Below are 14,227 nucleotides of genomic sequence, written 5' to 3' on the forward strand. Positions count from 1 at the left end.
ATTTTAAAATAAAGTATCTGGTTGCAAATAGGGTCAAGGGTTATAAGGATAAAGACAAAAGGAATGAAGTGTGAAACATGAGAGCGCCAACTCAGGAACCATCATCAAAAAAAAAATCTTGACGTAATCATAATATTCACTCTGTCTTTCACTGCTAGGTTTCCTGACCCTTGGGAAACCGGTGCAGAAACAGCAAAGTTATATCAGGCTCCCAGTTGCACTGTAGGAGACTGATTTAGATAAATCAGTGAAGTGTCCCATCTCTCCATGACGGGACACTCAGGACATCACAAAACCTGCTGCAGTAAAAACAGCAATGGGCGCATACATGTCATGTTGGGGTTGCTTTCCCCAATTTACATTTTTAATCAACCCCTCTCCCACTCACCGTGTTTATAAATCAAAACCAAAGATTCACTTTGATTTAAATGAGCTTGATTTTGAGAGATCTCTTGTTTCCACTCTCACTAGTCTAAATGGTTTGGTCCTGACATCTTAAAAATTTGTGCAACTGAATAATTTAACTTTCAGGCTTAATTGTAAACATCTTGGTATTAACAGAGTAGCATAAACAATTCATAACCGCTGTTTATCTTGGCAGCATGAATTGGGAACTGAAAGATGGCTAGTAGACTTGGGATCTGGATTACGTTTAATGTAAAATGGTACCAGTACATGAATACCCCCACCCCCACAACACCCTCAATTATCAGATGCAAACTGCTTGTCTTTCACCTGAGAAACAGGAAATTCTAGTGGGCACCTTGGACATCCATTTGCCTGGCTGATTCAATTTTCATGCAGCCCTTTGGCACCCAGTATAAGAAAAAATGAACATAAGAAATAGGAGCAGGAGTAGGCCATTTGGCCCTTTTAGCCTGCTGCAACATTCAATAAGATCATGGTTGATATTCAGCCTCAACTCTAACTTTCCAATATCCCTTGATTCCCTTACTATCCAAAAATCTCTCAATCTCTGTCTTGAAAATACTCAATGACTGAACATCCACAGTTCTCTCTCTAGAGAATTTTAAAGATTCACAAACCTTTGCGTGGAAGAAATTTCTCCTCATTTTAGTCTGAGTTGGCTGACCCCTTATTCTGAGACTGTATCCCTAGTTTTAGACTCTCCATTCAGCATATATCCTCCCAGTATCTAACCTGTCGAGCCCCTTAAGAATTCTATACATTTCAATGAAATCCCCTCTCATTCTTCTAAACTCTAGGGGATATAGGCCTAGTCTACTCAGTCTTTCCTCATAGGACAATTCTCTCAGCCTAGAAATCAGTCAAGTGAACTTTTGTTGCACTACCTTTAAGACCAGTATATCCTTCCTTAGGCCAGGAGACAAAAACTCTACATGGTACTCCAGGTATAATTTCACCAAGGCCCTGTACAATTGTAGTAAGACTTCTTTACTCTTATACTTCAATCCCTTTGTAATAAAGGCTAATATAACAATTTGCTTTCCTAATTGCTTGCTGTACCTGCACATTTACTTTCTGTGATTCGTGTACAAGGACACCCTAGTCTCTCTGAATACCAACATTTCCCAGTTTCTCTCCATTTATTATTCTGCTTTTCTATCTTTCCTACTACAGTGGATAACTTTTTACTTCTCCATCTGCCATATTCTTGCCCACTCACTCGCCCACTGTCCATAACCCTCTTAGCATCCTCTTTGCAGCATACTTTCCTATCTAAATTTATATCAGCAGCAAACTTGTATACATTACGCTTGGCTCCATGATTTAAGTCATTGATATAGATTCTAAATAGCTGAGGCCCAAGCACTGGTTCCTGCAGTGCCCCAATAGTTACAACCTACCAATCCAAAGATTCTACAGTTCCTACTCACTGTTTTCTGTTAACCAATCCTCAATCCATGCTAATCTGTTAATCCCCAATCCCATGAGCTCTGATTTTATGTAATAACCTCTTATATGGCATCTTATTGAATGCTTTTTGAAAATCTAATTATACCTGCTGGTTTCCCCTTATCTGTCCTGCTAATCACTATCTCAAAAAAAAAAGTTTAAAAAAAAACTTAATGCCCAAAACCATACTGAATGTTCAAATATGCAAATCTGGGTACAGGGTCTCTTGAAGAACCTCAACTGCAATTTTAACATACAAATGGGCAGAACCTGCTCGTCTGAGTTGGACTGGGTGTTGACTGGCTTAACTCGTGGTCCTTAAATGAACTGCTGCAGGCCGCTCAGGAAATAGTGTTTGCATCTTTTTTTAAAAACTAATTTGCGGGGCAAGGAGGAGCATTCACCTGCTGGTCTCTACATGTAGAAGCCAGCTGACTTACCACTGACTGGAACGGGCTACTGCAGTGGGTTGCTGCTTGGTACCTGTAATATTCAGATGAAGCCCAAATTTGAAAATAGTTTGGGCTTCCCGAATATAGCTTTTGGTGGGTGTCACGGATGCAGCACTCGTTTTCTACCCATTTTGGGCTGACATTGAAAATTTTGCCCCACTCCCACCCTCAATGTCACTTGTATACCCGTTCCTGTTCTAACCAATGTTTCCATGCTCCAACTAATGTTTCCATGCTAAGAACAAATACTCAAGTCTACATAAAATAAAAGGTTCAGGATTTGCTGAAGGATATAATTGCAGAAATGTCTTAATGTGCAGGCGGTGGACTAATACCCCAATAATTGTTCACAGACCTTTAGCTCATACCTTCTGTGCTGACCATCTGTTATTATGACTAGATAATTCAAGGTGACTTTATTATGGGCTAATTTGCAAGGATGCTCTTACTGGAAGACTGTAGAATGTTAACATACACTTCATCCTGATCTATTGCTTCAAATTGTACTCAGGAGATTACATTGTTATACTTTTGCTCAAAATGCACAAGAGATGAAATTGTTGCAACGAGCTCTGTGATTGTATCTGTTTTCCTGATTGAATTGCATTTTCTATCATATTCATGCATCTATTGAGGGTTAGCCATGGCTCAGTTGGTAGCACTCTTGCCTCTGAATCACAAGGTTCCAGGTTCAAGTGCCACTCCTGAGCTTGAGCACAAAAATCAAGGCAGACACCCCAGTACAGTACTGAGGGAGTGAGACAATAAACTGAGGTGCTATATGCTTGTTCGGGTGGACGTGAAAGATCCTGTGGCACTATTTTGAAGAAGAGCAAGGGAGTTATCTCTGGAGTCCTGTCCAATATTTACCCCTCAATCAACATCACAAAAAATAGGTTATCTGGTCATTGTCGCATTGTAGTTTGTGGGAGCTTGCTGTGTGTATACCAGCTGCTGAGTTTCCTACATTACAACAGTGATTACACTTCAAAAGTACTTCATTGGTTCTAAAGCACTTTGAGACATCCGGTGGTTTTAAAACTGCTATGTGAATGCAAGTCTTTGAGAGAGAAAAATATTCGGTACTGCAAAATTTCAATACCACGTAACTTGATTTCCAAATTCTGGCATAGAATATTGAAGTTGGAATGTTGTGTTCCATGTACTTGTGGGATATAGGCTCAGTTGTAGTTATTTTTCTGCTTCCACATTGGAATTTCCCCAGCACATCAGAGTCAATCACTGCCCTACTAAAGAGGGAAGTTCGGATTCAGCCAATCTTGGTGGCCGAGGCGAGATGCAGAATGACATTGCTGGAAGCTCTATATTGGGAGTCAAAGTGATGGCTTTGGCCCTGCTGATATTGAGCTTATCTCAGAACTATTTATTTTCAGCATACATCTGGAAGCTAACCTAATGTCTACAGAGGATGTTGCAGGGCAAAACACATGAGAAATTGCATCCCAAATATACCAGTGAATTTTTCCAACCATTTATACTGGCTGTCTAGGAGAATCTGACCATTGTTAAAACTTACCTCTGGAATTGTGCAGCGGTCCATTCTGCCTGGGACTGTTGGCCTCATAAAGGGCAGTTAGCACTGGCAAAACAAAGAAAATTTTATTACATTATTTTTGCTGAGCCCAGAGTTGAAAGACTGTATTCCAGTGGATAATGGCACTCACTTTCTCCTCTCATTGGTATATTTAATGTTTATAAAATATGTGTCCATCATTAGAGATATCAGTGGATAGATCGGCATTATAGTATCAGCTGTTTTCTTGTGTTAACTGACAGTTGAACAAGGTACTGAATGAACTATTTTCAGATCCAGCAAAAGGATCAAAGAATTTCATTTCGGGCAGTGTAAAAATCATAAATTCCAGTGAATAAATTTCCACCCAGTTTTTGTAAGTGCCATCAGCTCCTTCTTTAATATAACCTGCACAGCTTTCATACCTGCTTTTACAGTTCTGTACATTTACCTGAATAATACAGAAATTATTGTAATTGCAAAATAGTTTATGCATAAAGAAAGATTTGGATACCAAAATCAACAAAACCTCTTTGGAAAGGAAGACCAGAGATACTTTGCAAGACAGCAGAAGGGACTCCATTCCAATCAATCAACTTGTGTTTTTTTTTATATATAGGTGTTAGTCTTGGGAAACAAGAGAGACCTTCCTAATGCTTTGGATGAGAAACAGCTGATTGAAAAGATGTAAGCCTTTTTTTTTTCTTGAATGTATTAGTGTATGGAGTATAAATAGTATTAAAGACTTTGGATTTGGATAGCAATATATGTACAATAACCTTGCACCCTCTTTAACACACAGGCTGGGATTTTCCATTTCAGCAGAATCCAGAGACATCCTGGTCAGGGTGACAGTTCTGTCCATCCCAAACCCCAGCTGCTTTTTCTGGCGTCAAGCCAGTTTGCATATTTTAGACAGGCTCTCTGACCTTTGTCGGGCAGAGTGTCAGTTGACATCACTGAGTCAACCAATGAGTTGTAGAAAGGGCGGGACTTAGGGCAGGACTTGCAAACAGTGCACTTTACAGAAAACAAAGTCTATTTACACAGAAGACTGAGTCTATTTAAATAGCACACCACAGGAAGCAGTCTGCAGGGTAATTAAAAAGAGCCTCAACAAACTAAGGCAAACAGAACTTATGACTGAAACTACACTGTCTCCCTATAAAAGCAGGACAATTTCTCCAAAGAACTGCAATAAATGGAGAATAGTTACATAATACAAAGAATGTGCATAACATCAATCCCAGTCACTTATAGCACTGTTGTCTCCAGGCTTGATGGACAGAAGAATGACCCAATCATCTCCATTCTGGCTGGGAATGATGATGTCACTCTAGTGTTATTGGGGAACCCACCAGGAGTAGACAGAGGTTGGTTGAGGCAAGCCTCAGGTACCTGTCACACTGCAGAATGGCTGGCGGCTTGCAGGCCTGGGAACAGAAAGTTATTCAGAAATAAAGAAATAATAGCCTTGCCCAGTGCAGTCAATTGTGTTAAAGTTTAAACAGCTGTCAGAACATGCAGTCATACCTAATGCCCATCATTATTAAAATGCAAATGATGGGAATAAGTCAGATGGCAAATTCTCTTCGAATTTGATTACAGTTTGCCTGTCCGTATTAGAGTGCGTGGCTGCAGGGTATACCAGAAGCAGCAGTTGAGCGTGGAATGACACTTGAGGAAATAAGCACTGAGAGCATAGCACCTGTAAAAAATCTAGACCGTAGTATCTATAACAGCAGCCTGCACAAGTTCCTTCCCAAAACAAACTTAACGGTATCATCTTCCACTTCACACTACTGCCACAGAATCCATTAACATTGAAATATATTTTCCTGGATTTTCGTATTACAAAATAATGTACTGTGATCTGTGTATCTTTATTCTGTAGGAACCTATCTGCTATCCAGGATCGAGAAATCTGTTGTTATTCAGTGTCCTGCAAAGAGAAGGATAACATTGGTAAGTGCATCTTGTTCAAAATCTGTATTTGACATTGAACTGAAACTTCAGCACCATAGACAGCTCTATGTAGTATCATGCTCTCACAGATACAATACTGATTAGACTGAGAGGAACATTCAGTCGAGGTGCTTTTAGGCCACCCTCTGCTCTGTTAAAGTCATCCAGTACTCCTGGAACATTCAGGAGAACAGAGCTAACCTCTGGTGTCTTTTCTCCATTACTGTCTCCTTAAACTCTTCTTCCCTGCTCCCTCCACGCTCAGCTACAAGTGTGAGGAGCTCATGGATTTCTTTGTCACTGAGATAGTGGCATTCATTCAACTGTCCTTGCTGCTTTATCTCTCTTCCCCCTGCCCACCAACTTGAGCCTCTTTCCAGGCTTCCCCTGCCCTCACTCTAGTCCTGAGCCCACATCTTTTACTTTTTAAATGCTTTTACTGAGCAAATTGTTGGAGCTGCAGGCTGATAAGTCCCCAGTCCTGTTGGACTTTATCCTAGGGTCTTAAAAGAAGTGGCTAGTGAGATAGTTGATGCATAGATTTTGATTTTCCAAAATTCTCTAGATTCAGGGAAGGTTCCATTAGATTGGAAAATTGCCAATGTAACTCCTTTATTCAAAAAGGGAGGGAGACAGAAAAGGTGAAAACTACAGGCCAGTTAGCTTACCATCTGTCATAGGGAAAATGTTAGAAACTATTGTTAAAGACGTTATAGCATGGCACTTAGAAAAATTCAAGGTAATCAGGCAGAGTTAACATGGTTTTGTGAAAGGGAAATCATGTTTAACCAATTTATTGGAGTTCCTTGAAGAACTAACATGTGCTGTGGATAAAGGGGAACCGGTGGATGTATTGCACTTCAATTTCTAGAAGACATTTGATAAGGCGCCACATCAAAGGTTATTGCGGAAAATAAAAGCTCATGGTGTAGGGGGTAACATATTGGCATGGATAGAAGATTAGCTCGCGAAGAAGAAACCGGAGTAGGCATAAATGGGTCATTTTCTGGCTGGCACGATGTATCGTGTGGTGTGCCACAGGGATCAGTGCTGGAGCCTGAACTTTTTACAATTTATAATAAATGATTTGGATGAAGGGACCGAAGGCATGGTTGCTAAATTTTCTGATGAGACAAAGATAGGTAGGAAAGTAACTTGTGAAGAGAACATAAGGAGGCTACAAAGGGATATAGATAGGTTAAGTGAGTGGGCAAAGATCTGGCAAATGGAGTATAATGTGGGAAAATGTGAAATTGTCCATTTTGGCAGGAAGAATAAAAAAGCATATTATCTAAATGGTGAGAGATTGCAGAGCTCTGAGATGCAGAGGGATCTGGGTGTCCTAGTGCATGAATTGCAAAAGGATAGTATGCAGGTACAGCACGTAATTAGGAAAGCTAATAGAATGTTATTGTTTATTGCGAGGGGAATTGAATACAGAAGTAGGGAGGTTATGCTTCAGTATACAGGGCATTGGTGAGACCACATCTGGAGTACTGTGTACAATATTGGTTTCCTTATTTAAGGAAGGATGTAACTGCATTGGAAGCAGTTCAGAGAAGGTTTACTAGACTAATACCTGGAATGGGCGGGTTGTGTTTTGCGGAAAGTTTGGACAGGCTGGGCTTGTATCCGCTAGAGTTTAGAAGAGTAAGAGGCGACTTGATAAAAATATGTAAGATTCTGAGGGGTCTCTTGACAGGGTGGATGTGGAAAGGATGTTTCCTCTTGTGGGAGAATCTAGAACGAGGGGTCACTGTTTTAAAAATAAGGCATCGCCCATTTAAGACAGAGATGAGCAGAAATTTTTTCTCAGAGGGTCGTGAGTCTTTGGAACACTCTTCCTCAAAAGGTGGTGGAAGCAGATTCTTTGAATATTTTTAAGGCAGAGGTAGATAGATTCTTGATAAGCAAGGGGTGAAAGGTTATTGGGGGTAGATGGGAATGTGGAGTTGAGGTTACAATCAGATCAGCCATGATCTTACTGATTGGTGAAGCAGGCTCTAGGGGCTGAGTGGCCTACTCCTGCTCCTAATTCGTATGTTCATATGTACTTTCTCTCTCATCTCCCTTAATGCAATCTCCATGCACATCTGTATTAGACTCACCTCCTGCTCCCTTGATCCCATTGTCATTAAATTGCTGGTCACCCACTTCCTTCCTGGAGCCCATGCTAGCTGACATTTTAGATGGTTCCATCTCCTCAGGCAGTGTTTCCCTTCCCAGCCACACCACCATCCCCCCACCCCCCCAACCTCACCCCCACCACCCACTGCCATCATCATCCCTTGCTGAAAAAGCTTACCCTCAATTCATCTATCCTTGCAAAATTACCATTCCATATCAGTTTTCTCTCAAGTTCTTGAACATGCTGTTGCCTTCTAAATCTTTGTCCATCTTTCCTCAACTCCATATTTGAACCTTTCCCATCAGGTTTCTGCTTCTACCACAGCATCAAAATAGCCGGAACGAAAGTTGCAAATGATATACTCGGTGACTGTGACTATGTTGCATTATCTTTCCTCTTCCTCCTTGACCTTTGTATAAACTTTGACATGCTCAACCACAACCTCCTATTTCAACACCTTTCTTCCATTGTCCAGCTCAGTGCAATTTCCATTGCTTGGTTCTACTCTTAACTAACCAATTGTAGCCAGAGCTTCTGTACCTACCCGAGCACCATTACCTTTACAGTCCCTAAGGAGCTATCGTCATCCCACCATTTCTGATCCACATTACCCTTTAGCAACAATATTCACAGACATGAAGTCAACTTCCACATATACACTAACAACACCCAGTTCTATTTGTTCATCAACTCTTGACTGCTCCACTGCCTCTGTTTTGTCAGATTGTTTGTTTGTTATCCAATCGGGGTGAGCTGCGGTTTCTTCCAGTGAAATGTCGGAAAAACTGAACCATCGTCCCCCATCCCAAACTCCACACTCTTTCCATTGATTTCATTGATTCTATTCCTGCTCCCTGGTTTTTGTCTCCGGCTGCTTGCAATTTTGGCATCCTATTTGATCCCAAGATGAGCTTTTGTCTCCATGTACTCTCTGTCACAAAGACTGCTTACTTCCACCTTATGTAAATTGCCTGCCTCTGATGTTACATTTATCCATCTGCTGCTGAAGCCATGATCCAGGCCTTGATCACCTCCAGGCCTCAATGCACTCCTTGCCATTCTCCTATTATCCACTCTTAAACCTTAGCTCATCCAAAACCTTGCTGCCCATATCCTAATCCATACCAGGTGCTGTGAATTTATCAATGCTGTTCTTGCTGACCTCCATTGGGTCTTGATCTCTTATTGACTACCATTTAAAATCCTCATTCTCCTATTGTAAAAATTTGCCCCTCCCTAACTCTAGCTCCCTCCCCCCTAACTCAGTTTCTCTAATTCAGGCTTTTTGTGCATCTTCCCTCAGCTCACTATTGACAGCCATGTTTTCAGCTGTCTCGGCACCATGCTTGCAATTCCTTCCATAAATCTCTCCATCTCCCTCTCCTTTTAAGACCCTCCTTAGCACCCACCTCTACAACTGAGCTTTTGATCACCCTTTGTAATATCTCCTCCTTTGGTTCAGTGCCATTTTCGGCTGATTACTTCTCTGTGAAACCCTTTGGGAGGTTTTTCTGTAGTAAAGTTCAAGATAAATGCAAGTTGTTGTTGCTGCTCAATGACATTGCGTTTTCATGTTAAATGCCAACTAGCAGAAGTGATTAAATATAAACATGTTTAAAATCCGAGTAAAGAATACAGTGAATAGGACTGTTACATTTTATTCTTTTTCCTATGCTAATAATGATCAATTATTCTGCTGATCAACATGAAATACAATATTATGCTTATGTTTGCCTCTAAACGTTACATTTCCCATTTAATTTTCCCTATTAAAATGTATCATCCTTCTCCAGCTTGCACCAACAAGGACAATTTGTTATAATGTCTGTAAATATTTCCTTGTCGCATGATTGTACCCTCAAATGTTTTCACTTCAACAGGCAAGAGGTTATCATAATTGAATACGTACCAATTCAAGCTTTGACAAATGAGCATTCAAAATCTATAATTTAATGCTCGAAGCCTTTACGGTACTGCGCCTGTGTGAGATACAGGCTCGTACGCATAATTCTCTGCTTTAGCTGTGGTGTCTGAGGAGGGATTGAACAGAACCTACAGAGAGAAAGAGAAACCTAATGGATGAATGGCCAAAGGATTGCATATGCCTCCCAGCATCTGATTAAACAGTTAACATTCGCACAGTCGCTTTCCTTTCCCACCTTCTGAGTGATCGGTGGTATGTTATATGGGGACACCTATTTTCTCTCTCACCTTACTAAACTCCCTGTGTCACTGTCCTTTCCTGACTGAGGCCGGAGAAGTGGGAAAGCAGCAATATAGCTTCCTACTAGGAAATAAGCATAGCCCTTTATTCTCTTGTACAAAAGCACATGGTTATCATGCTGTTCCATCCCCTCCTTTTAATACAAAAGCAAAGCAAGAGAAATACGTTTCAGAACTTATACACAGCATAATGTGCTGCTTAGAAATTGCTGTTGTAACACCTCTGGAATCGTTCTATTTTTTTGCCTCTTGTTGTCTTCCTACTTTTTTCACTTTACTCTTTTCTCAAAGGCAGATACTATGTTAGGAGTACGATTTATTGTGGTGTTGAAGTTAGTGGCAATAAATGGGAGATTTCTTGCACAGCGGGGTGAAATGGCATTCTTTGTTGTGAATTGGAGAATTATGGTACCTTATAAATATTGATTTTAAATCTTATGCTCTAAATATTGGTATTTTTGCAAAGAGAAATGGCTGCACATAATCCTGCAAATTTAAGATGCCCTGTTCTTCTGTTTCTTTCCCCTTTTAATACTCCCCACCCAACAATAAACTGTCCAAAAATTGAACAGGACATTGAGGCTTTCTATGTATAGTGCCTGGAGACACACATTCATCATAGAAGTAAACTAATTAAATGGAAGCTTTGTACATCTCAGATGATTGTATTAATTGATTTGGGCTGAAGCCCATAACATTTGTGCAGCCTCAGCAAAGTGAAAGGCCTCTTCATTTTCACTTTGTAGCAGCAATGAAATCCCTCTAGGCGACCAATGGCAAAGCATACGAAAGAGCAGTGAACAAGAAGTTGGATTTCAATGATCATATTCAGAACCGGCTGGAAACGTTTTGCTGAGTTATCACATTTAATCTGCGGGAAAACGTTAAATATGATAGCTGTGATGAATGGCCTACAAGAACAGAACTATAGTTTAGTGAACTGCAATAGAATAAAGACCAAACCACACAAAGAGTTGTGAATGCTGAAACGCATTAATTGATTTATAGTATTGTATCTTGATCTGCAGTATGTAGATTCTGCATATTCTAAAATGTCACTGAAGAATACAATGAAACTTTACAGTTGGGATTTAAGAACATGCAGAGTGAAGTATGCAAAAGCAAAATACTGCGGATGCTGGAAATCTGAAACAAAAACAGAAAATGCTGAAAATACGCAGCAGGCCAGGCAGCATCTGTAGAGAGAGAAAAAGAGTTAAAGTTTCAGGTCTGTGTGAATCAGTTCTGATGAAAGGTCATCGACCAGAAACATCAAATCTGTTTCTCTCTCCACAGATGCTGCCTGACTTGCTGAATACTTCCAGCATTGTCTGTTTTTGTTTGAGGTATGGTTCTATATAAGTACGGGAAACAAAGGTGTGAAAAGACTTTTGCAGCTTGCCTAATATCTTGTTGAATGCACATCACGATAGGTTACTGAGTTACTCATGCCAGAAGTCAGATTTGAGCCTAGGTCTATCCTGAGTTAGGTGATCTCAACAGTGCCAGCAATTAGATGCCATAATATGCTTTTGTTCTCATCAGGTTAGGGTAGTATTGAGGTAGACATCATTGAATAGCCTGGCGAATGCTCGCTGTCAAGATTTGTGTATGAAGAAACTCCATTTTGGTGAAATATCAGGAGATTGCTAGCACCAATTGAAGTATACTCCAGCAACAGTTACCAATTGCAGGAAAGCATGACAGAAAATTGGGGATGGCAGAGGGGTTGAAAAGACCTTTTACCAAGTTAATGTTAAAAGGAAATGATTAATTTTTGATATTTGCTGTTGGAGTTTGGGGGGAAAAAAATATATAGGGCTGTGAGCTAAATGCAATCTTTCACTGACAAAGTTGAGTCTAAGTGTTGCAAGAATATTTTTTTTAATTATTCGTTCATGGGATGTGGGTGTCACTGGCTAGGCCAGCATTTATTGCCCATCACTAATTGCCCTTGAGAAGGTGGTGGTGAGCTGCCTTCTTGAACTTGGGGTTCAAGCAGTCCTTGGGGTGTAGGTACACCAACAGTGCTATTAGGAAGGGAGTTCCAGGGTTTTGACCCAGCGACAGTGAAGAAAGGGCGATATAGTTGCAAGTCAGGATGGTGTGTGACTTAGAGGGGAACTTGCAGGTGGTGGTGTTCCCATCTTCTGCCCTTGTCCTTCTAGATGGTAGAGGTCACAGGTTTGGAAGGTGCTGTTGAAGGAGGTGTGGTGCGTTGCTGCAGTGCATCCTGTAGATGGTATACACTGCTGCCACTGTGTGTTGATGGCGAAGGGAGTGAATGTTGAAGGTGGTGGATGGGGTGTCAGTCAAGCGGACTGCTTTGTCCTGGATGGTGTTGAGCTTCTTGACTGTTGTTGGAGCTGCACCCATCCAGGCAAGTGGAGAGTATTCCATCACACTCCTGATTTGTGCCTTGTTGATGGTGGATAGGCTTTGGGGAGTCAGGAGGTGAGTTACTCGCCTCAGGATTCCTAGCCTCTGACCGACTCTTACAGCCACACTAATTATGTGGCTGGTCCAGTTCAGTTTCTGGTTGATGGTAACCCCCCAGGATGTTGTTGATGGGGGATTCAGGGATGGTACTGTCATTGAACTTCAAGGGGTGATGGTTAGATTCTCTCTTGTTTGAGATGGTCATTACCAGCCACTTGTGTGGCGCGAATATTACTTGCCACTTTTCAGCCTAAGTCTGAATGTTGTCCAGGTCTTGCTGCATCTGGATATAGGCTGCTACAGTATCTGAGGAGTCGCGAATGGTCTGAACATTGTGCAATCATCATTGAACGTCCCCACGCTTGACTTTATGCTAGAGGGTAGGTCATTGATGAAGCAGCTGAGAATGGTTGGGCCTAGGACACTACCCTGAGGAACTCCTGCAGTGATGTCCTGGGACTGGGATGATAGACCTCCAATGACCACAACCATCTTCCTTTGTGCTAGGTATCACTCCAACCAGTGGAGAGCTTTTCCCCTGATTCCCATTGACTCCAGTTTTGCTAGGGCACCTTGTTGCCATACTCTGTCAAATGCTGCCTTGATGTCAAAGGCAGTCACTCTCACCTCACCTATGTAGTTCAGCTCTTTTGTCTGTTTGGACCAAGGCTGTAATGAGGTCAGGAACTGAGTGGCCCTGGCGGAACCCGAACTGAGCGTCACTGAGCAGGTTATTACTGTGCAAGGTTGGATTTGTCCTGCTTCTTGAGTACAGGACGTACCTTGGCAATTTTCCACATTGCCGGGTAGATGCCAGTGTTGTAGCTGTGCTGGAACAGCTTGGCTAGGGGCGTGGCTAGTTCTGGAGCACAAGTCTTCAGTACTTTTGCTGGAATGTTGTCAAGGCCATAGCCTTTGCAGTATTCAGTGCCTTCAGCTGTTTCTTGATATCACGTGGAGTGAATTGAATTGGCTGAAGACTCGCATCTGTGATGCTGGGGACTTCAGGAGGAGGCAGAGATGGATCATGCACTCGGCACTTCTGGCTGAAGATGGATGCAAGTGCTTCAGTCTTGTCTTTTGCACTGATGTGCTGGGCTCCCCCATCATAGGAGGATGGGGATGTTAGTGGAGCCTCTTCCTCCTGTTAGTCCGCCATTATTCAGTGAGACAGCAGGATTCCTGTTCTTGGTAGTACTGTGATCAACAATCTACAACAAATTCTCATGTTCTTTTTTCCCCTTTATATTTGTTGACACTTCATGAACTGCTTTGCTGGGATGAGGGAGCAGTATCACAGGACATGTGCAATGTCAATATTATCACCCTCTATAAGAACAAGGGTGAACGCGATGACTGCAACAACTACCGTGGAATCTCCATGCTCAGCATAGTGGGGAAAGTCTTCGCTCGAGTCGTTTTAAACAAACTCCATAAGTTGGCTGAGCGTGTTTACCCTGAGGAACTGTGTGGCTTTCGAGCAGAGAGATCCACCATTGACATGCTGTTTTCCATTCGCCAGCTACAGGAGAAATGCCGCGAACAACAGATGCCCCTCTACGTTGCTTTCATTGATCTCACCAAAGCCTTTGACCTCGTCAGCAGACA

General features: G+C 41.7%; 1 protein-coding gene across 1 annotated transcript in view; it reads left to right on the forward strand.

Moving 5' to 3' along the window:
- The window catches only part of LOC137379694 (ADP-ribosylation factor-like protein 8B-A), a 116,685-nt gene that overhangs the window by 70,686 nt on the left and 31,772 nt on the right, over positions 1–14,227 (forward strand). The window contains exons 5-6 of the mRNA XM_068050909.1: positions 4,484–4,551; positions 5,759–5,829. Of these exons, the coding sequence (XP_067907010.1) occupies positions 4,484–4,551; positions 5,759–5,829 (139 nt within the window). The remainder of the gene's footprint in view (positions 1–4,483; positions 4,552–5,758; positions 5,830–14,227) is intronic.

This window comes from Heterodontus francisci, chromosome 18, assembly GCF_036365525.1.
Source record: "Heterodontus francisci isolate sHetFra1 chromosome 18, sHetFra1.hap1, whole genome shotgun sequence".
In the NCBI taxonomy this organism is placed as follows: domain Eukaryota; kingdom Metazoa; phylum Chordata; class Chondrichthyes; order Heterodontiformes; family Heterodontidae; genus Heterodontus; species Heterodontus francisci.